The following is a 22,344-nucleotide window of genomic DNA, read 5'->3' as shown; positions in this document are numbered from 1 at the left end:
AGACAAAAAGAACGCCCATACTAATCTGTAACCTTTTTTAGAAAAATATATCTTCCAACTTAATATTATCTGCATAGACTTTGGTCCACAGCTTTCTCTATTGCCTAATGGTAACCTGTTTGGTTTTCGAGGCTGTTCATCAGGCTGCCAGATAATTTTAGCTAAGGCACCCTAAGTAAAGATCCTTTCCGTTTCAATGATAATGAAACCTTCAGCTAGTCCTACTGTTTTCATCTATTCTGAAAGACAGGTCCTGACACTCAAACAACAAACTGTCATTTACCCATCCACCCAATTCAGTATTTTGAGTCTCCACCATATGCCAGGTCCTATACTAGAGCTATCTAAAATCTCAAAGTGCTTAGAGATATAAGATGAACAAGCTGAACATGGTTCCTGCCTTTATGGAACTTAAGAGCCTCAGTGGGCAGCTACAAAATAAACAGGTCATTATAAACAACGGTAAATATACTGATGGAAACAGGGAGTTGTGATAACGAATAAAAGAGAGAGAATCTAATTCGATGTGGTTATAGAAGGCTAAAGTGATATAACTAAGAAAATATTAGTTAAGTTGAGACTTTACTGTGCCAGAATCAGCCATGTGATGATCCGGGAAAAGAATGCACCAGGAATAAGACTCAACAAGTATAAAGACTTCAAGGTAGGAAAAGATTTGGCTCTTTTGAAGAACTAAGGTAAAGCTCTTATAGTAAGGGAGAGAATGAAATGAGATTGGAGAGATCAGCAGGGATCAGATTACACAAAATTTTATAGAAGTTTAAATTTTATCCTAAATAAAATGATAAGCCAAGATAGGGTCAGAAACATGCAAATGACATGTTGTGACTAACTGTGTGGAGAATGGACCGGAGAGGTCAACATCTGAAGCAGGGAGACCAATTAGAGGTTGCAGCAATGGTTTAATCTAAAGATGGAAGAACAATGCAGTGATTAGAGAAAGATTAGAAATTAAGGGGGGCAGGGAAGAAGCAGGAAATTCTGAGATCCTGGTTTCCTCCACTTAAATGGAAAAGCCTGAGAATGAGTTAAGTAGGAGAGACATCAAAAAAGCAACTGAATATACATACACATTTGTACTTAAAAGGAGAGATTTGGGAACAGAAATATGTCAGTGTCTTGATAGTATTTCAAGCCAGGAGAATAGATACCACTAAAAGAAAGAATATAGTTAGAATATAGTTAGAAGGCCAGGACCACATTCTGTGCAGCTGTGCACTGAAAGGAAAGAAAAAGTAATAGGAGTAGTAGAAACAGTGACCAGTGAGTTAGCAGAACAGCAAGGGTGTGTGACATCAAATAAAACAAGAGAAATGTTTCCAGAAGGAGAAGAAACAACCAAAGAATGTAGCTGAGGCAAAGGATCAAAATACTACTCACTGGATCCAGCGCCCTGTGACTGTGACCTCGATAGACATTAGCCAGGTGAGAGAGATAAAGGATAACACCATCTAGTGAAAATTTGACGGGGACGAGGCTATGCAGTCTCAAATCCCTTACAAATTACTTATTAATTGGAAAGAAAAAAATGGCAACATCACAATAGAGAAACTACACACATATCACCTTAACCAAGTAATCAAATTTTAACCCCATCAGTAACAGGGAAAATTGACATCATGTGCACTCCTGATGTGATGCACTGAGGAGGACACATCATCCATGTAATGGTCCTAGCAAAAAATGAATAACCTGGGAGCCGGCCCCGTGGCTCACTCGGGAGAGTGCGGCACTGGTACTGCCAAGGCCGCGGGTTCGGATCCTATATAGGGATGGCGGTGCGCTCACTGGCTGAGCGTGGCAGACAACACTGTGCTGAGGGTTGCGATCCCCTTACCAGTCAAAAAAAAAAAAAAAATGAATAACCTGAATCTATGGAAACAAGTCAGACACACCCAACTGTGGAGACCTTCTAAAAAACAAATCGTCTGTACTCTTAAAAATGGCAACATCAAAAGATTTTTAAAAAGGTAAGGAGCTGTTCAAGATCAAAGGAAACAGAAGATTATGTAAAAAACCATTTTTTTAAAAAAAGGAAATTGAAGAGACATGGCAACAGAATGCAATACATGATCCTGAGTTGGATCCTGTAACGGGAAAAATAAAAGTTGCTATAAAGATCTTCATAGAAACAACTGAAAAAATTTGCATATGGATCATATATGTTAGATATTCATACTGTGCCAAAGTTAAATTTCCTGAAGTGCTCTTTTCCTTAGGAGATACAAGCTGAAGCTGATGTTATTTATTTATTTTAGCTTAAATCAATTTATTCCCTCACAGTTATGGAGACCAGAAGCCTGAAACCAAGGTGTCCACCAGGCTGTGCTCCACCCAGAGACTCTAGGAGAGAATCTGCCCTTGCATCTTCCCTTCTTTGCTGTCATATTGCTGATATCTTCTGATGGCTGTCAGTATTCCTGGGCTTGTGGGCACATCATTCCAATCTCTGACCCTGGGCTTAACATCACCTTCTTCTCTTCTGTCCTGGTGTCTTTTATTCTGTATGTCTCTTCTTAGAACAACTGTCATTGGATTTAGCGCCTACTCAGAAAATCCAGGATGATATTTTCATCCCAAGATGCTTAAAGTAATATCTTCAGACTTCTCATTTTTTTTAATTTTTATTTTTTGCAACAAAACAAGTCTTGATACATTTAAAAAGACTAAAATCATAGAAAATATGTTCTCTGACCACAATAACAAAAGGAAATTTAGAAAACTCACAAATGTGTGGACATTAAACATCATCCTCCTAAATAAACAATGAGTAAAAAGAATAACCACTGGGAAATTAGAGAGTATTCTGAGATAAAAATCAAAGTGCAACATATCGAAATTTATGATACAGGCTCATGCAGTCTTAGGGGAAAGTTTATACTTGTAAACACCTATATTAAAAATAAGAAAAATCTCAAATCAGTAATGTAAACTTCTACCTTAAGAAAATAGAAAAAGGACAAACTCAACCAAAAGCAAATTTAAGTAGGAAATAACAAAGATTACAACAGAAATACATGAAATACTGAATTAAGAAAATAGAGAAAATCAACAAAACCAAAAGTTGATTTTTTCAAAATATGAACAAAATTTGCAAACCTTTATCTAGACTAACCAAGAACAAAGAGAGAAGACCGATATTACTCAAATCAGAAAGCAGGGGCATTATTACATTGTCATTATGGTTTTTTGTGGTGGTAATATTTAGTTTCTTTATTCTGCTACTTTGCATCTTTGTTCTACCAGTGCCTTTCGTTGTTTCTTGTGTATTCGTGGTAGTGACTATTGTTTTTCAGATTCCAGGTACAGGACTTCCTTGAGAATTTTTTGTAGGGCTGATCATTTGGTGGTGAACTCCTGCAGTTTTTGTTTGTCTGGAAAATACACTATTTTCCCCTCATTTCTAAAGAACAGCCTTGCTGGGTATAGTATTCTTGGCTGGCAGTTTTTTAATTTTTTTTTTCCTTTTAGTATTTTGAATATTTCATCCATTTTCTTCTGGCTTGTAGAGTTTCTGTTGAGAAGTCTGCTGTTAGTTTGATAGGGGCTCCCTTACAGGTGACTTGACGCTTTTCTCTTGTTTCTTTAAGATTCTGTCTTTGAGCTTTGTCAGTTTGACTATAACGTGTCACAGAGAGTATCTTTTTGGGCTGAAACTGTTTGGAGATCTTTGAGTCTCCTGGATCTGAAGGTCTATCTCTCTCCCTATATCTGATAAGTTTTCCATTATTATTTCACTAAATAGGTTTTCCACACCTTTTTCTTTTCTTCCCCATTTGGAATACCCATAATTTGAATGTTTGTGCACTTAAGGTCTGCTAGCTCTCCTAGATTTTTTCTTCACTTTAAAAAATTCTTCTTGCCTTTATTTTTCTCTGCCTGGGTTATTTTGAAAAGACTATCTTCAAGATCAGAATATTTTCTTCTGCTTGTTCTTGTTCTAGCCTGCTGCTTAAGCTATCAGTTGTGTTTTTTATTTCATTGAGTGAATCTTTCAAATCCATGAGTCCTGCTACATTCTTTTTAAGATATTAACCTATCTGTAAATTTCCTCCTTCATACCCTCAATTTTTTTTTCTTGTTTCATTATGTTATCTGAGTCTTCTCAATCTCAGTGAGTTTCCTTAAGATTGTTGCTTGAAATTCCTTTACAATCATTTCAAGGGTTTCCTGCTTTATGGCGTCTGGTATTTAAGAATTACTGTATTGTTTTGGTGGTGTCATATTTTCTTTGGTTTTTGTATTTCTAGTATCTCTATGTTGATGTCTGGTCATGTGGCAGAGAGTTGCTTCTTCTCTTACTCTGGAACAGGTCTGAGGAGAGAAATATCTTCTTTTTCCAGTCTCTGGTGGTGACTCTCCTTGTGTAAATGTAGTCAGATGTCTGGCAGGCTGCCTTCACAGTAGCTGTGGCTACTGCTATGGTGGGCCACCCGTGTAGAAGCAGCTGTGTCTTGTGTGCTCCTTGCCTGTTTCCAGGAGAAGGGGGCTGCCCTCAGCTCCCACCTAAGACCCTGGGGCATGCTACCTGGCCTGCTTCGTGGTTAAGGGGGCTGCCTTCAACTCCTGCCCAAGAACCCAGGCATGCTCTCTTGCCTGCTTCTGGGCAGAGAGAGCTGCCTTTAGTTCCTCTGAAGTATTTAGATTAAGGTAAGAAGTCATGATTTCTGCAACTTCCTCAAAAGGTTTAGTAATCATAGCAATAACAATAAGTAGATAAATACAGTGATAAAACAAATGTGGAAAAGAGAAATCAATGTCAAAGTGCTCACATTGGTGAATCCAGATGAAGGGTGTAATTTATTTTATTATTTTTTGAAGATTTTCTGTAGGTTTGACATTTTTTTGGAATAAAAAGGAGTACACTGACTTCCAGTCAAGATGGCAGAATAGACGGTCCTCAGCATCACTCTCTCCCACAAATTAACCAATTTCTAACTATAAAAATGTAACATCAGCCAAGCTGGGGCTGCTGGAGCTCAAGGGAAGAGAGGGAGAGACCTACTGAGTTCATGAAGGCAGGAGAAACCACGATGATAGAAAGAAAAAACTGCTCTGAGTGTTTCAGGCCACGGCTGCTTTAAGGCTCTAGCTGCTGAGCGCATGGAGCAGGAGCCAGCAGAAACTGCAGCTGTGCCCTTCTGGTGGAGTTACCTGGAGGCAGCAGGGGAGAAGAGGGCCTTGGTGGCCCCCAGGCCAGCAAGACCATGTATAGGGTTTCTGTGGACCCACACAGGAGCGAGGAGCCAGAACAGATGAAAAAGGGGAGCCATTCAGGGGCCGGTTGAGTCATCGCAAGGGTCCAGTGCATGTCCCATCCCACGGGAAGTGTTTGCAGCACAGGTGGTGGGGCAGATGTGCCCACCAGGATAACACTGAGACACAGCAAGGACAGCCGATCTGCCCCCCAATCAGTGCAGGACCACTCAGAGGAGACTGGTCAGGAATGCAGAATTGCATGGGGTGAAGTTTGATGAAAAAAATCAGGCCCAGATCAGAGTTTCTACACAACCCCAGTGCACCGGGTCCCCGGAGAGCCAGAAGTACCTATAGGGTCAACCATTAATCCTTGAGTTTCACAAAAACCTTCCCTAGGGAAAGAGCAGCAAAGCAGCAATTTAGCTCAATCACTGAGCTCAAGTACTGGTTCTCACAGGAAGTCCCCCTGTTTTAGAAGTAAGCAAAGGACAAAAAATTAGTTCCAGCCCAGGCACATCACCAGCACCTTGGGACCCACCAGGGGATAAGAGACATGGAGCCAAGGACTGGACTCCGACCCACAACCACACACACCACCAGCACCTCAGGGCCCACCCAGAAACATGAGGCATGGAAAAGTGGACCGGACTCCCTCCCACAACCAGGCACACCACGGCAGGGCCTCGGGACACACCCGGGGACCCGAGTCATGGAGAAGTGTACTGGACCCCCCTCCCACAACCAGGCAGGCACACCACACCAGTGCCTCAGTGCCCACCCAGTGACCTGAGGCATGGAGCCGGAGACCGGACCCCTCACACAACAAGGCACACCACACGAGGGCCTCGGGGCTTGCCTGGGGACCCAAGGCATGGAGAAGGGGACCAGACCCCTCCCTCCCACAACCAGGCACAGGGCACCAGCACCTTGGGACCCACCTGGGGACCCAAGACATGGAGAAGGGAACCGGAACCCCCTCCCAGAACCAGGCACACCGTGCCGGCACCTCAGGGCCCACCTGGGGACCCAAGTCATGGAGAAGGTGACCGAACCCACCTCCCACAACCAGGCACATCACACCAGAACCTTGGGGCCCACCCAGAGACCTGAGGCAAGGAACTCGGTACTGGACATGTCTCCCACAACCAGTCATACCGCCAGCATCTCAGGGCCCCACCCAGGGGCCCGGGGCATGGAGAAGGGGACCGGACCCCTCTTCCACAACCAGGCATACCACACCAGTGCCTTGGGGCCTGCCTGGGGACCCAAGGCATGGAGCTGGTGACTGGACACTCCCCACAATCAGGCATACCACCAGCACAAAGGAGCATGCCAAAAACATCACCTCCATGTGGGTGGCCCACCACAGCCAGCACAATAACCATGGCTGCCACGAAAGCGGCTAGATGCCACAGCCACCACGCAGATGGTCCACCAGTCACTGGAGTGCATTGACACAAGGAGAGTCACCAGCAGAGATAAAGAAAAGAAGAGGATGTCTCTCTCCACAAAGCCCATTTCAGAGTGACAGAAGAAGCATCTGCTCCATGATAATATTGGGGGATCTGACCACACCTCAGAATCGGACAGATCATCTAGGCAACAAATCAACAGAGTAACCATTATTCTTTCAGAAGGAGAGAAGAAATCTAGGGTACTTAGAAGGGAGAAGGGTGAGGGCGGAGGGAGGGGGGGAAGGGGAGAGATTGGACAAGGGGCATAAAGAATAATTACGATTTGTTACAATATATGTACTAGTAATACTGATTTGATCAACATATCTCAATGTTGAACCTCAAAAATATGTATAATCAATTTTGACTCAATACATTTTTTTAAAAAAAGAAAGAAAAAGGAGTAAGTGGAAGATAAAATATTCAAGAAATTTGTCTATATAAGGGAACTAGAAAGTGAGGTGGTAACTAAAGGGGAACACAAAACGAGACAGCATTTTCAAGGATGGGAATTACTAGAGCAAGTTTATAAGCTTATATAGAGGCAATATTTTGATGAAGAGAAGCAAGCAGATTACCAAAAAATAAATGCCTTTGAGAAAGTTAAAAAGAAAAAACAGGACACAGAACAAAGCAGAGACATCATTCTTTGGTGAAAGGAACACTTCTCTCATCAGAAAAGAAAAAAGATGAGAAAATGAATAGTAGTATACCATTAAGTAGTCATATGAACTGACAAGTCCATCAACATAACCCTATTTGTTGCTGATACTACCTTAGGAATAATGAATAAGAGGAAAGCCAAGCAATATCAACCACCAGAAAAGAAAAATCACATTCCAAAGTACAGTTGACCCTTGACCAACACAGTTTTGAACTGCATGGGTCCACTGACAGGCAGATTTTTTTTTGATAAATATATAGTCTGCCCTCCGTATTGTCAGGTTCCACATCCGTAGACTCAACTAAAGGTGGATGGAAAATACAGTATTCACAAGATGCAGAATCTGAGGATGGGGGAGTGGTAGAGGCTGGGAGGAGACAACTTTTCTTATCTTCAGGTTCCACAGGGCCAACTACAGGACTTGAACATCCTCGGATTCTGGTACCTATGGGACATCCCAGAACCAATCCCCCAAAGATACTAAGGGATGACTGTACATTTAGATTTATTAACCTCACTCTGATTGAGATAAGCCTAGATGTGCTACCTGAATACAATATAAACCATTACTATACTATATGAATATATAATCCTTTTAAAAGTTTTCAGGGATCTGAAAAAAAGGAAATGAACAATGTAGCTTAGCAGGTATTTGCAGATATTTTTAAATCTATTAAGTCATAGTAGAAAATATATAATTACTAGGAATATTTTTAGAAGTAACCATCCACTATAAGTTTTTATTTATTTTTTACTGGAACACAGTTGATTGTACATGGAATATCAACACCTGTGGATGATATGTGATGTTCAAATCAAGATAATTGGTATATTCTTCATGAACTACAATTTTTAACATTTTAAGAAAAAATGGCAAAAATAAATGTTCCAAAAAATGTATAATATAAAAAATAACTACAGTAAAAAATTTATTCATAACCAGACAAAAAAGTCACAAATATATAAAAGTACAAAATACATGAAATTATCTAACTGACACTACTTTCATTTTAGTCATGCCTGGTACACACCTCTTCTCCCAATCCAGGAAATAAAAAATTAAAAGTCCAGATTAGAAATAGGCATATGCACTAGTAATCAGAACAGAAATCACAATATCAACCCAGGACCAGTAGGCACAATAACAGGTGGGTGTCCCTGGTTAAGGTAAGAACCTTGAAACAATTCATATCAGAAAACTGCTCAGCCAACTAAATCCATGTCAGATATAGGCCAAACCAGTGATACCCAACTGTGTATTGTTACCCGTCAGCAACAAGGTTAAGGAGCTTACACCAGAATGTAAATCAACTAGATCTCTAGATCCCACAGTTTAGCTGAGTTTATTTATTTATTTATTTATTTCCAGTGAGGCTTTGTAAAGGAAGAACTGCATTGATTTATATCCTGTATCTCTTTGTGGATCTGTTGTTTGAGTAGCTCTTGAGGAAACAATTCAGGAGAACTGAAGCTAGGCCTTTTCACTAGGGCTTTAAAAAAGGGAGGTTTTACAACACAAAGAAATAAGAAATGTTTGAGGTGACAGATACGCTAATTACCCTAATTTGATCATTGTACACTGTGTACATTAATCGAAATATCATGCTGTACCCCATAAATGTGTCAATTTAAAGTAATAATTTAAAAAGTAATAATTTAAAAAGGGGTGGTTTTAATCAACTAAAGACAGACAGACCTATTAACCTAAGTGATAAGCCTCTCTGATACTACTGCAACTATTCTTTCCAACCTCCACTTTACCTTAGAGAGATAGATTCAGAGTTGTTCAATTAGGTGGCATGAGAATGGGGGGATACAGATAAGATACTTTAGGAAATAATAAATGACAAGTTGATTTCGCCAGTAGTGAAAACTAGATGCAAAATGAAAAGAGTTATGGAAGATGAAAACTATGGAAAATTCTCACACAATTAATGTAAACTGTAAAACAAATTGCAATTACACCAACAAACTAATTTTTAGCTGCTCTCACAATCTTAGGCACTGTTAAACCGTTGTGCTTAAATACATCTAAATGAATAAAAAAGTCAATCTAGAATAAAAGTTACAAATTTCCAAAACCAGTAGAGAAAAGCACCTTTTCTCAGTAGCATTGACTTCTCTATATTCTATCACCTTTTGCAGCTAATAATGAAAAATTAAAGATGTAAATAAAAAATATTTTTACTCCAACTGTACTAAATACATAAAGGGGACACAACTATACTAAACTGCAAATTAGTATGAATCACCAGACAAAAGTCAATCTCATTAAAAAAACTAAAATGTACTAAATTTATTTAATAATAAAACATTATAATACATACTCTTAGAAAAGTATGTAATCTTTTTTACTTACATTTATATCCAAAGAAACCTTTGGGCTTTTTGCTCTCCAATGGGATAAATGTTCCTATGACGAAATCAGCAATAGCAAGAAGTAGAATCACCAAAAGAACAATCTGAGCCTGTAATTTTAAACATTAAAAATCAAAATCAAATATTTTATATCTACACGTTGATTTAGTTCCACTAGAATACAACTTCCATGAAGGAAAGGATTTGTCTTGCTTTAGCTGTTTCCCCAGTGCCTAAAAGAGTGCCATGTACCAAGTAAGTGTCCAATAAATTTTTGTTAAATGACCAAACAGTTCTTTAAAGAACTATCTTAGAATGTTCAATATATGAGGGAGAAATGAATTGCACAAGTGGGATCATGCCATATATTTAGGAAATGAGTTAAACATGTGCACACCATCCCATAAGCCATAAAGCACTATAAATTCCAAAACCCTATAGGCTTTTCATCCTACATATTATTCTTTCCTGTCTCCTCAGCATTTAACATGGAGAACATATTTGCCATAAACACAAGTCTTATACCAGGTCCAAACATAATGTTGAATGTGTGACTACCATAAGAAAAGAAGTAGAGAAAGAAGACAATGTTCAAGAGGGGAATTCAAGTAGCAATGGGACTGGAAGAAAAGAACAAATCCATGATAACTACAATCTCCCCTTCTCCACCCTTAATCTCCAAATAAAATTGAACATTCATGAAAAACTGTGTCATCTGTGGGAACAAAAATTGCTTACATGCTAGTCATATCCCCAGGCAGTATGAAATTCTATTCTTTTCAGTGAAGTCAATTTGCTAAGTGCCTAAATAAGTTATTTAATTATATACTAATATAAGTTTAAAATAATTAACAAACTTGGAAAATAATTGTTTCAGATTTTACTAATTTTTGGCTTGGTAAATATTATCATATCATATATAGCACAAATATGTCAACTTTTATAAGCGCTATAAAAGTAAACATCAAGAAACCTGGAAGGGATTTTGAATTTTTCAGCAGCATCTTTGTAGATGTCCACTATTCAGGAAACTAGAGCTGTGCTATGACATATTCTAACTCTCAAAGACACAGAAACATTTCTGGGTGCTCTGCCTTTGGTTAATATGTGAATTCAGCAACCGTTTCCAGAAACAATGGCACTGGCTTTAGTAGTTATGACTTCTGAGATTTCAATAGCAAGGAGAAGGAACAGTTTCTCTAATCTCATGTGGGCGTTAACCTTCAGTTATTGTCCCACGTTAAACTGAACTTTTAAATAAACAACGAAGCCAAATGTTTAATTTGGACTACCTAACACATTTACCTCAGCATTTCTACATAATGCGAAAGCAAGATGGGGGCTGGGGGAGGAGATGGGAAATTCAAAATTTAGAAAGTACTGTGTTTAGCTGGATACTAGACTGGGTGTTATCTCCAAATATTCACCACCTTGTCAAACAGAAAATATACCTTACACATAACTTCTGTGAAAATGGCCACTTAGGTAATACTAGAATGTGAAAATATTACTACAGTTTAGAGCATTCCCAAAACATGAGCTCTAAAAGTTCATACATTAAATATTTACAAATGTTCCCATGACTTACTTTTGCTTCCCATTCCATTCCAGCTACTGAGATACCTAAAAGAATCACCACTGTAATAGCTCCAATAATTCGGATATCATTGATTTCATCTATCATAAGTATGGAATGTTCCTAGAAAAGAGAATTATAAGTATAATGAGTAATATTATTTGTTTTAAATAAATTCAAATTCTTTTTGAGTCATTTTAGAGATATCACAGCACCTTATATGTAGAAGCTGCATTAATGCTTATTTAACGAATGAATGGGAGATGTAAGGAAGAGGAATGAATTACTATTTACTACTGAGGTGTCATTCAAGCATCTGACAACATCAAATGTATGAGCAAACTATTTCATTTTATTTTATTTTTTTGTCTTTTTGTGACCGGTAAGGGGATCACAACCCTTGGTGTGGTGTCGTCCGCACTGCGCTCAGCCAGTGAGCGCACCAGCCATTCCTATATAGGATCCGAAGCCAGCCCTATGAGCAAATTATTAATACTGCCATATTTACTATAGACTCAATAGATCAAAAAAGGAATTGCTAACAAGCAAACAAAAAAATTATACTATGACTAAGTAGTACTGCTAGAATTTTTTAGAGGTACATACGAGAAATACATTTCATACTCATGATTAGTGCACTCATGCTTTTAATAATCTTTTGTGTTGCATGAGGAAAAAATATTAATGCTGCTGTCCAAAAACACACACACTAATCCCATTCTACAAGCAAAATTATTCATAGCTTAGTATTGATGACATTTAAAAAAAATGTTCCCACTGAGATTAAAATTAGTTAAGGATTGTGATATCCTAGTCAACTAAGTAAATAGCTATGTATGAATTACCACTTCTCAAATAAGCAATAAAAGGCACAAAAAGCAAAAATAATTTAGTTTTTTTGATAACTCAGGATGACTGTATATTACAACTAAAAGAAGTATACCTTATAAAGATCCTATGAAGTTGCTTCTTCTAAGCAAAAAGCAATCTTACCAATGCTTTTTTAAAAAATTCCTTCATATGAGAAATACCTATTCAGCTCTTTTGCCCATTTTTTAATTGGGTTACTTGTTTTTTTGTTGTAAAGTTGTTTCAGTTCCTTGTATATTCTGGATATTAATCTTTTGTCATATGTATATTTTGCAAATATTTTCTCCAACTCTGTTGGTTGTCTTTTAACTCTGTTAATTGTTTCTTTTGTTGTGCAGAAGCTTTTTAGTTTGATATAATCCCATTTACTTATTCTTCCTTTGGTTGCCCATGCTTTTGGGGTCATATTCATGAAGTCTGTGCCCAGTCCTACTTCTTGAAATGTTTTTCCTATGTTTTCTTTAAGAAGTTTTATTGTTTCAGGGTGTATATTTAACTCTTTAATCCATTTTGAGTTGATTTTACTATATGGTGAGAGGTACAGGTCTAGTTTCATTCTCCTGCATATGGATATCCAGTTCTCCCAGCACCATTTGCTGAAGAGGCAGTCTCTTCCCCAGTGTATAGGCTTGGTGCCTTTGTCAAAGATCAGATGATTGTAGGTGTGTGGGGAAGATATATGAATGGCCAACAGACACATGAAAAAATGCTCAACATCACTCAGCATTCAGGAAATGCAAATCAAAACCACACTGAGATACTACCTCACCCCAGTTAGGATGGCTACCATCCAAAAGACTGTGAATGATAAATGCTGGCGAGGTGGCGGAGAAAAAGGAACTCTCATACATTGTTCATTGGACTGCAAAATGGTGCAGCCTCTATGGAAAATGGTATGGAGGTTCCTCGTTTTGGTAATGGGCCACAATAATCAACAACATTGTATATTGACAAAATAAAATAAAATAAAGTAAAATAAATAAATAAATAATTCCTTCATAGAAGTCAACTGTGAGGGAGAAAAAAATTTGCTCAATTCCAGATAAATGAGCTTAATGTAAAAATTAGGGAAGAAAAAACCCAGATCCAAAGAATTCTTGCCAACCAAAGGCATAGAAAGTGTCAATATTTAAACAATATAGTAGGAAAAGTCATTTCTTAGCTTTTTTGAACGTGAAGATCACATTTGATTTCATAAAGCAATACATACTTTTTACTTTACAAAAAAATTTAATTACAGATTTTTCCAAAATTTAATTTGACATCTCTTGAATTAATCTGACATTCCCTATAGCATTTGATTACATACCTGAGAATTACTTGTAGAAGAAACAAATGGTAGTGTAAATATACTATCTATTGATTGGTTTTTAGACACATAGACCATGACTGCAATAAAACACTATAGCCATAGCTCAATATTTAAATATATTAAATCTAGTTTTAAATATTTGTTTTGAACTTAGTTAGATCTTTCTAAATTTAATTTTCCATGAAACAAAAACATTTCTAAAGCCTAATATTCTGATAAAGAGTTCACAAAGTAAACCTTAGAGTGTCAAATAAATCACTCAATTTAACAAAGAATATGAACTCTGATGATTATATTGCTTAATTACTGACTGCCCTTCCTCTTCTCCATCCGTTTGGCCTACCCAAGTAAAAGTCAATGCCAATATAAGTGTCAGTCCTCTTCAGCTCTTATACTTAATAATGTACAACATACTACTATGGAAGAACACAGCTACAATCTGCACTAACAACTATAGGTGTCATTGATGGTTTCTTTCATTAATAACACTGATGAACCACTCTTATTTCTCTATGTGCATCCCAATGACGTTTCAAACAAGTTCTCTATCAACTGCCTTCTGGCCAGTTCTATTTGGATATACTCCTAGTTCCTCAATTTTGCATATTCAAAACTTAACTGTCCTGTGTTCTCTGTCTCACAGTGAATGGCATTACCTTCCCCAAGTCATAAATTCAAGTGTATAAACTTGAAGTCCTCCTTTCTCTTTCTCTAATTTCCACCATCATATTAATCATCAAGTCCCCTCATTCAACTTCTTTAAAATCTCTCAAATTTGCCCCACTGGTCACTGTTTTAATATAAGCCACCATTTCCTCTCCCAAGATAGCTGCAACCATCTTTTAAAGGGTCTCTACAGCCAAATATAACCCCTCAAAGCCACTCTCTGTACCATGGTCAAATATCTCTGTAGGCTCCAACTCTGATCATGTCCTAGCCCCCAATTCCAACCAAGATAAGACCCAAACTTAACTGCAAATAATACCCTTCCTGACTTGATCTTTTCCTCTCTCTTTAGTCTTAAATGTCTTGTGACTTTGTACCCCAACCATAATATTGAGTTTTCTTACCATACTCTACCCCCACTCCCAGGCCTTTGATTACTTTTCTTCCATATTCCCCTCATACCACATCCTACCTGTCCTATTTGCCTCCTGTCTAGCCTCTCTTTCTTGGAAAATACATCCTTGATCCTCCTCTGCTACCCCCATTCCTGGAGAGTAAGTTAGGTGCTTCTCCTTTGTGTTACCATGGCCTCCTATAGTTATCTACTTCTGACATTCTACAATAATTTTTTTCTTTGTTTATCTCTCTATCCTGTTCTTGAAGAACAAGGTTTCCTGGTCATTACATCACTGCTTTCCATGGTAAGTGGCACATAAGCCCCCAACAGAAATTGATAAACAAATGACTAAAAAAATTTAAATTACCTTAAGCAACTCCACCACAGTTTCTGCAAATCCAACCACATACATGGCCACTGCAACAGCATTGGCAAAAGCGAAGATCAGGCCAATTGCACCACCAAATTCTGGCCCTAGACTTCTAGATATTAAATAATATGCTCCTCCTAAAGAAAAAAAAAGAATAAAAGTACTAACGTTATGATTAAAATGCCAAACAATACTTTTAATTACACAAAAGAGTTCAAAAAGCAGATGCCTCCAGTAAGCACAGCAATTAAATTAATAGGCAAGTAGGTGAGTACATTTTCAGGAAGAAACACCCAAAAAGAATTCTTCACAATCCACTTCATTAACAGTTCCCCATATCAAATATAAATCCTCACTTTCTCTTTTAAAGCTTAGATTAACATGGCCAATAGCCTATTCCTCATATTCATAGACACCAAGATCATTTCCCAATGATTTTCCAAGTAATATATGTAATTTTAATGTAACTTTTAAGATCATAGTTTATATGATTTTAGTGATTTAAATTATTACAGCAATTTGTTGGTAATGTGAATGGTAAGGCAAAGAAAAAAAAAAGGTCTCACAACAAAACTGCAAAGAACAGCATACACTAGCATCCCAAGGAGATATAGTTTGTATTTTAGTACACCAGTCTAAATGGCAGAGTAAACAAAGACATTAAATGAGCTATCACAAAGCAAGTATTTTTCTAACTTAAAAACAAAAAAATCAGTATTATGATTTGGAGTCAATCTAATGCTTACCTGATGTCTCTAAGAGCTCTTCTAAAATTCTAATTTAAAAATAGCCTCTAGACTATAACCAAAACTTAAATAATACTAAAATTACATAGTTACATACATTTTTCTAGATACTGATAAAATACTTAATTCTTAAGATCATACAGTGAAATGTTACTAAACAGCTGAACATTTGTTTCTACTGTTCTCCCAGTATAAAGAAGATAAATGCAACAAAAAAAAATTCTAGTTTAATAAAGTACTAGGGGGCTGTTACTGCATCCAGGCAACAGCTTTGAAGTGTGGAGCAGGAAAAGAACTGTTTCTTAGTTGCAAAAGTGAGTCTCTAAACAGGGAACACGGCGCCGGGGCTGCTGTGGATGCAGACAGGATCCCGGAGGCCGGGGCCGCGCTGAAGGTGGCCAGCTGCCCTATTCAGGATTCGAGGTTTCAGGCCGGAATTAAAGAAGATTCCTGGGAGTGCCCGAGCCGCGCCGCGACTTAACAGCCTGAGGCGGCAGCGGCCGAGAACGGAGAAGGCGACAAACCAGAGACAGAGAGTGAGCACCTGACCTGGCACAGCCCTGTGAGTGACCCCTGGACCAGCCCTGTTTGGGGGGCTGATGCCCACCCGGCTCCCGCCTGCACCACCAGGCCACTCACCACCCCGGGGCTGCCTCCATTTTCCCAGGTGCTAGAAGCTCCGCTCGGCTCGGCCGTCACTGAGCATTCCCACTTGATTGGCCCGGCACGGGGCTTTCCGGAGCCTGCAGGCCGGCCTCCCCTCCCACTCCCTCCGCGGTTCTCTGGCAGGGGTGGTGGCGGGGGGCGTCCCCGGCCAGTATCGGGAGGGCACGGAAGTACGGGCGGGCCGACTGTCACTCCACCACACCCTGGACTCCGGCCCCCGGTAAACTTCCTGTTACTGGGAGGCAGATACCATCTCTGCGGCCACCAGTTTGGAAAAAAGCCTAACGAATTTCTGGTTGGAAACAGTGTGGTAGGAGAGTTCCCAGGTCCGCTTGAACCTGCCAGAGAGCTGGCTGCAGGTGGGCGCTAGATTCGGTCTATGCCAGGGGGATACAAAGGTGAACAAGACCCAAGAAAGATCTACACAGTGCTACAAAGGCACCCAGAGAGGCCGGTCCTCTGTGCCTAGCAGAAACCTGGTAGACTTACTGGGCGAGGCGGTGCCGAGCAGGGTCTTGAAGGCCCAGCTGATAGATGAGGGGTGCAGAAGACACGCCCCAGCCCAGCACAGTGCGCACAGAGTGGGGAGACGTGCAGCCAGGGAGGCGGAGACTCGACAGAAACCACACACCCGGTGGGGTCGCCACTGCACGATCTAACACCCTGGGCCAGAGCACACGGAACAGGGAGAAGTCCTGCACAGGAAGTGAAAGCTCAACAGACATCACACACCCTGTGGTAGGTGATCCACCAGCCCAGCAGAGTCCAAGCTGACCAGAAAGGTGGCTCCCCGGAGAAGCCCAAGACCCGAGGCAACCACACACACAAGGCACTAGAGGCCAACTGAGCAGTCACGGAGGGAGCCATACCAAATTGGCAACCACAGCAACATCCTGGTTGGTCACTAGTCTCAAACCAGTGGTCTGTGAAACCCCCTGCCACAATGAATAAACACCAAAAAAAAGATACCAGAAATACAAAAAATCAAGAAAGTACACCACCAAAAGTTAATAAATCTCATACTCTAGATCCTATAGAACAAGAAGCCCTTGAAATGACTGACAAGGAATTTCGAGTGATAATTCTAAGGAAACTGAATGAGATACAAGAAAACTGAGCTAGACATCATGATGAAATGAGGAAAAGTATACAGGATCTGAAAGAGGAAATGTACAAGGAAATCAATGTCCTGAAAAAAATGTAGCAGAACTTGCTGAACTGAAGAAGTTATTCAGCGAAATAAAAAACACAACGGAGAGTTTAACCAGCAGGCTTGTCGAAGTTGAAGAGAGAACCTCTGAACTTGAAGATGGGCTGTTTGAAATAACACAAGCAGACAGAAAGAAAAAAGAATCAAGGACATTGAAGAAAATCTGAGAGAGATATCAGACAACCTTAGCGCTCAAATATCCGAGTCATGGGTATTCCAGAAGGGGAAGAAAATGGAGACTCCATTGAAAACATATTCAACAAAATAGTGGCAGAAAACTTCCCAGGTATAGGAAAAACCACAGATCTTCAGATCCAGGAAGCTCAACGATCTCCAAACGTATTCAACCCAAAAAGGCCTTCTCCAGGACATGTCATAGTCAAATTGGCAAAACTCAGAGACAAAGAGAGAATCTTAAAAGCTGCAAGAGAGAAGCGTCAAATCACCTATAAGGGAGCCCCAATCAGGTTAACATCAGACTTTTCATCACAAACCCTAAAAGCTAGAAAGGAATGGGAGGATGATATTTTCAAAATACTAAAAGACAAAGATTGCCAGCCAAGAATACTCTACCCTGCAAGGCTATCCTTCCGAAATGAAGGGCAAATAGTATATTTCTCAGACAAACAAAAACTGCGGGAGTTCACTACCACACGACCACCCTTACAAGAAATCCTCAAGGGAGTACTGGGTTTGGTTCCTGAAAAATAACTACGACTGCCATAAAAACACAAGAAGAATCTAAACCCGCTAGTATAATAAAAATGGCATTCATGAAGAGAAAACAAGCAAACAAAAACACTATCTACAACCTAAGGAACCAACAAACACAGAAAACAAACAGTAAATCAGAAAGCAAGGAACAAAAGACACCTAAGACAACCAAACAACCAAGAAAATGCTAGGAATAAATCAACACCTTTCAATAACAACTCTTAATGTAAAAGGCTTAAATTCCCCAATTAAAAGACACAGACTGGCTGACTGGATCAAAAGGCAGGACCCAACTATATGCTGCCTACAAGAGACCCACCTCACCCATAAAGATTCACACAGACTAAGAGTGAAAGGATGGAAAAAGATTTACCAGGCAAACAGAAAAGAAAAATGAGCTGGAGTAGCTATTCTTATATCTGACAAAATAGACTTTAAACTAAAAACCATAAAAAGAGACAATGAGGGACACTACTTAATGATAAAAGGACTGATCCATCAAGAAGACATAACAATCATAAATATGTACTCACCCAATGTTGGAGCAGCCAGATTTATAAAACAAACTCTATTAGACCTAAAGAAGGAAATAAACACTAAGACCATAATAGCAGGGGACCTGAACACTCCACTGTCAATATTAGACAGATCATCTAGGCAAAGAATCAGTAGAGAAACACAAGATCTAAACAAGACTCTAGACCAATTGGAATTGGCAGATATCTACAGAACATTCCACCCAACAACCTCAGAATATTCATTCTTCTCATCAGCACATGGATCATTCTCCAGGATAGATCACATATTAGGTCACAAATCAAGTCTCAATAAATTCAAAAAAATTGGAATTATCCCATGTATCTTCTCAGACCACAATGGATTAAAACTAGAAATTAATAACAAACGAAACTGTGGAAACTATACAAACACATGGAAATTAAACAGCATTCTACTTAATAACATATGGGTCCAAGAAGAAATCAAGCAGGAAATCAAAAAATTTATTGAAACTAATGAAAACAATGATACATCATACCAAAACCTGTGGGATACTGCAAAAGCAGTATTGAGGGGGAAATTTATTGCATTAAACACTCACTTCAGAAGAATGGAAAGATGGCAAGTGAACAACCTAACACTTCACCTTAAAGAACTAGAAAAACAAGAACAATCCAAACCTAAAGTTAGCAGACGGAAAGAAATCATTAAGATCAGAGCAGAACTGAATGAAATTGAAACCCAAAAAACAATTCAAAAGATCAACGAATCAAAAAGTTGGTTTTTTGAAAAGATAAATAAAATTGACAAACCTTTAGCATGGCTAACAAAAAAAAGAAGAGAGAAGACTCAAATAACAAAAATTAGAAATGAAAAAGGCGATATTACAACTGATTCATCTGAAATACAAGGAATCATTCGAGACTACTATAAACAACTATACGCCAACAAATTGGAAAATCTGGAGGAAATGGATAAATTTCTGGACACACACAAGCTCCCAAAACTGAACCGTGAAGACGTAGAAAATTTGAACAGATCAATAACAATAAAGGAGATTGAAGCTGTTATCAGAAGGCTCCCAACAAAGAAAAGCCCAGGACCAGATGGATTCACAGCAGAATGTTACCAAACATTCAAAGAGGAATTGACACCGATTCTTTACAAACTATTCCAAAAGATTGAAACGGACGCAAATCTCCCAAACTCATTCTATGAAGCAAACATCATCCTGATACCAAAACCAGGTAAAGATATAACCAAAAAAGAAAACTACAGGCCAATATCCTTGATGAATATAGATGCAAAAATCCTCACTAAAATACTAGCAAACAGAATACAGCAACACATACATAAAATTATTCATCACGATCAAGTGGGATTCATCCCAGGGATGCAAGGTTGGTTCAACATACGCAAATCAATAAATGTGATACACCATATTAATAAACTCAAACACAAGGACCATATGATCATCTCTATAGATGCTGAAAAAGCATTTGATAAAGTTCAGAACTCATTCATGACAAAGACCCTCTATAAGTTAGGTATAAAGGGAAAGTATCTCAACATAATTAAAGCCATATATGACAAACCCACTGCAAATATCATCCTGAATGGGCAAAAGCTGAAAGCTTTTCCTTTAAGAACAGGAACTAGACAAGGATGCCCACTCTCACCACTCCTATTCAACATAGTGTTGGAAGTACTAGCCAGAGCAATCAGAGAAGAGAAGGAAATAAAGGGCATCCAGATTGGAAAAGATGAAGTCAAACTGTCCCTGTTTGCAGATGACATGATCCTATATATCGAACAGCCTAAAACCTCAACAAATAAACTGTTGGAATTGATAAATGATTTCAGCACAGTAGCAGGATACAAAATCAACACACAAAAATCCATAGCATTTCTTTTCTCCAATAGTGAACATGCAGAACGAGAAATCAAGAAAGCCTGCCCATTTACAATAGCCACCAAAAAAATAAAATACTTAGGAATTGAGTTAACCAAGGAGATGAAAAATCTCTATAATGAGAACTACAAACCACTGCTCAGAGAAATTAGAGAGGATACAAGAAGATGGAAAGACATCCCATGCTCTTGGATTGGAAGAATCAACATAGTGAAAATGTCCATACTACCCAAAGTGATATACAAATTCAATGCAATCCCCATCAAAATTCCAAAGACATTTTTCTCAGAAATGGAAAAAACTATCCAGACATTTATATGGAACAATAAAAGACCACGCATAGCCAAAGCAATGCTGAGCAAAAAAAATAAAGCTGGAGGCATAACACTACCTGACTTTAAGCTATACTACAAAGCTGTAATAACCAAAACAGTATGGTACTGGCATAAAAACAGACACACTGACCAATGGAATAGAATAGAGAATCCAGAAATCAACCCACACACTTACTGCCATCTGATCTTTGACAGAGGCACCAAGCCTATTCACTGGCGATGGGACTGCCTCTTCAGCAAATGGTGCTGGGATAACTGGATATCCATATGCAGGAGAATGAAACTAGATCCATACCTCTCACCGTATACTAAAATCAACTCAAAATGGATTAAGGATTTAAATATACACCCTAAAACAATAAAACTTCTTAAAGAAAACATAGGAGAAACACTTCAGGAAATAGGACTGGGCACAGACTTCATGAATACGACCCCAAAAGCACGGGCAACCAAAGGAAAATTAAACAAATGGGATTATATCAAACTAAAAAGCTTCTGCACAGCAAAAGAAACAATTAACAGAGTTCAAAGACAACCAATAGAGTGGGAGAAAATATTTGCAAAATATACATCTGACAAAGGATTAATATCCAGAATATATAAGGAACTCAAACAACTTTACAAGAAGAAAACAAGCAACCCAATTAAAAAATGGGCAAAAGAGCTAAGTAGGCATTTCTCTAAGGAAGATATACAAATGGCCAACAGACATGAAAAAATGCTCAACATCACTCAGCATCCGGGAAATGCAAATCAAAACCACATTGAGATACCATCTAACCCCAGTTAGGATGGCTAAAATCCAAAAGACTCTGAACGATAAATGCTGGCGAGGTTGCGGAGAAAAAGGAACTCTCATACATTGTTGGTGGGACTGCAAAATGGTGCAGCCTCTATGGAAAATGGTACAGAGGTTCCTCAAACAATTGCAGATAGATCTACCATACGACCCAGCTATCCCACTGTTGGGAATATACCCAGAGGAATGGAAATCATCAAGTCGAAGGTATACCTGTTTCCCAATGTTTATCGCAGCACTCTTTACAATAGCCAAGAGTTGGAACCAGCCCAAATGCCCATCATCAGATGAGTGGATATGGAAAATGTGGTACATCTACACAATGGAATACTACTCAGCTATAAAAACAAATGAAATACTGCCATTTGCAACAACATGGATGGACCTTGAGAGAATTATATTAAGTGAAACAAGTCAGGCACAGAAAGAGAAACACCACATGTTCTCACTTATTGGTGGGAGCTAAAAATTAATATATAAATTCACACACACACACACACACACACACACACACACACACACACACACACACACACACACACACACACACACACACACACACACAAAAACCGGGGGG

The 22,344-nt window shown here is 38.8% G+C and overlaps 1 protein-coding gene across 3 annotated transcripts in view; it reads right to left on the bottom strand.

The window, feature by feature from the left end:
* Window positions 1–22,344, bottom strand: part of SLC12A2 (solute carrier family 12 member 2) — a 118,876-nt gene that overhangs the window by 57,393 nt on the left and 39,139 nt on the right. For all 3 annotated transcript variants that reach the window (XR_010022626.1, XM_063086098.1, XM_063086099.1), the window contains exons 5-7: window positions 14,885–15,024; window positions 11,285–11,395; window positions 9,698–9,806 (exon numbers count right to left, since the gene is read on the bottom strand). Coding sequence is in view for 2 of the 3 variants with exons in the window: in XM_063086098.1 (XP_062942168.1) it covers window positions 9,698–9,806; window positions 11,285–11,395; window positions 14,885–15,024 (360 nt within the window). In the remaining variant the exon portion in view is untranslated. The remainder of the gene's footprint in view (window positions 1–9,697; window positions 9,807–11,284; window positions 11,396–14,884; window positions 15,025–22,344) is intronic.

This window comes from Cynocephalus volans, chromosome 2 (genome assembly GCF_027409185.1).
Source record: "Cynocephalus volans isolate mCynVol1 chromosome 2, mCynVol1.pri, whole genome shotgun sequence".
Classification (NCBI taxonomy): domain Eukaryota; kingdom Metazoa; phylum Chordata; class Mammalia; order Dermoptera; family Cynocephalidae; genus Cynocephalus; species Cynocephalus volans.
Note: the sequence above shows the minus strand (reverse complement) of the source record. Positions and strands in the feature narration are given on the sequence as shown.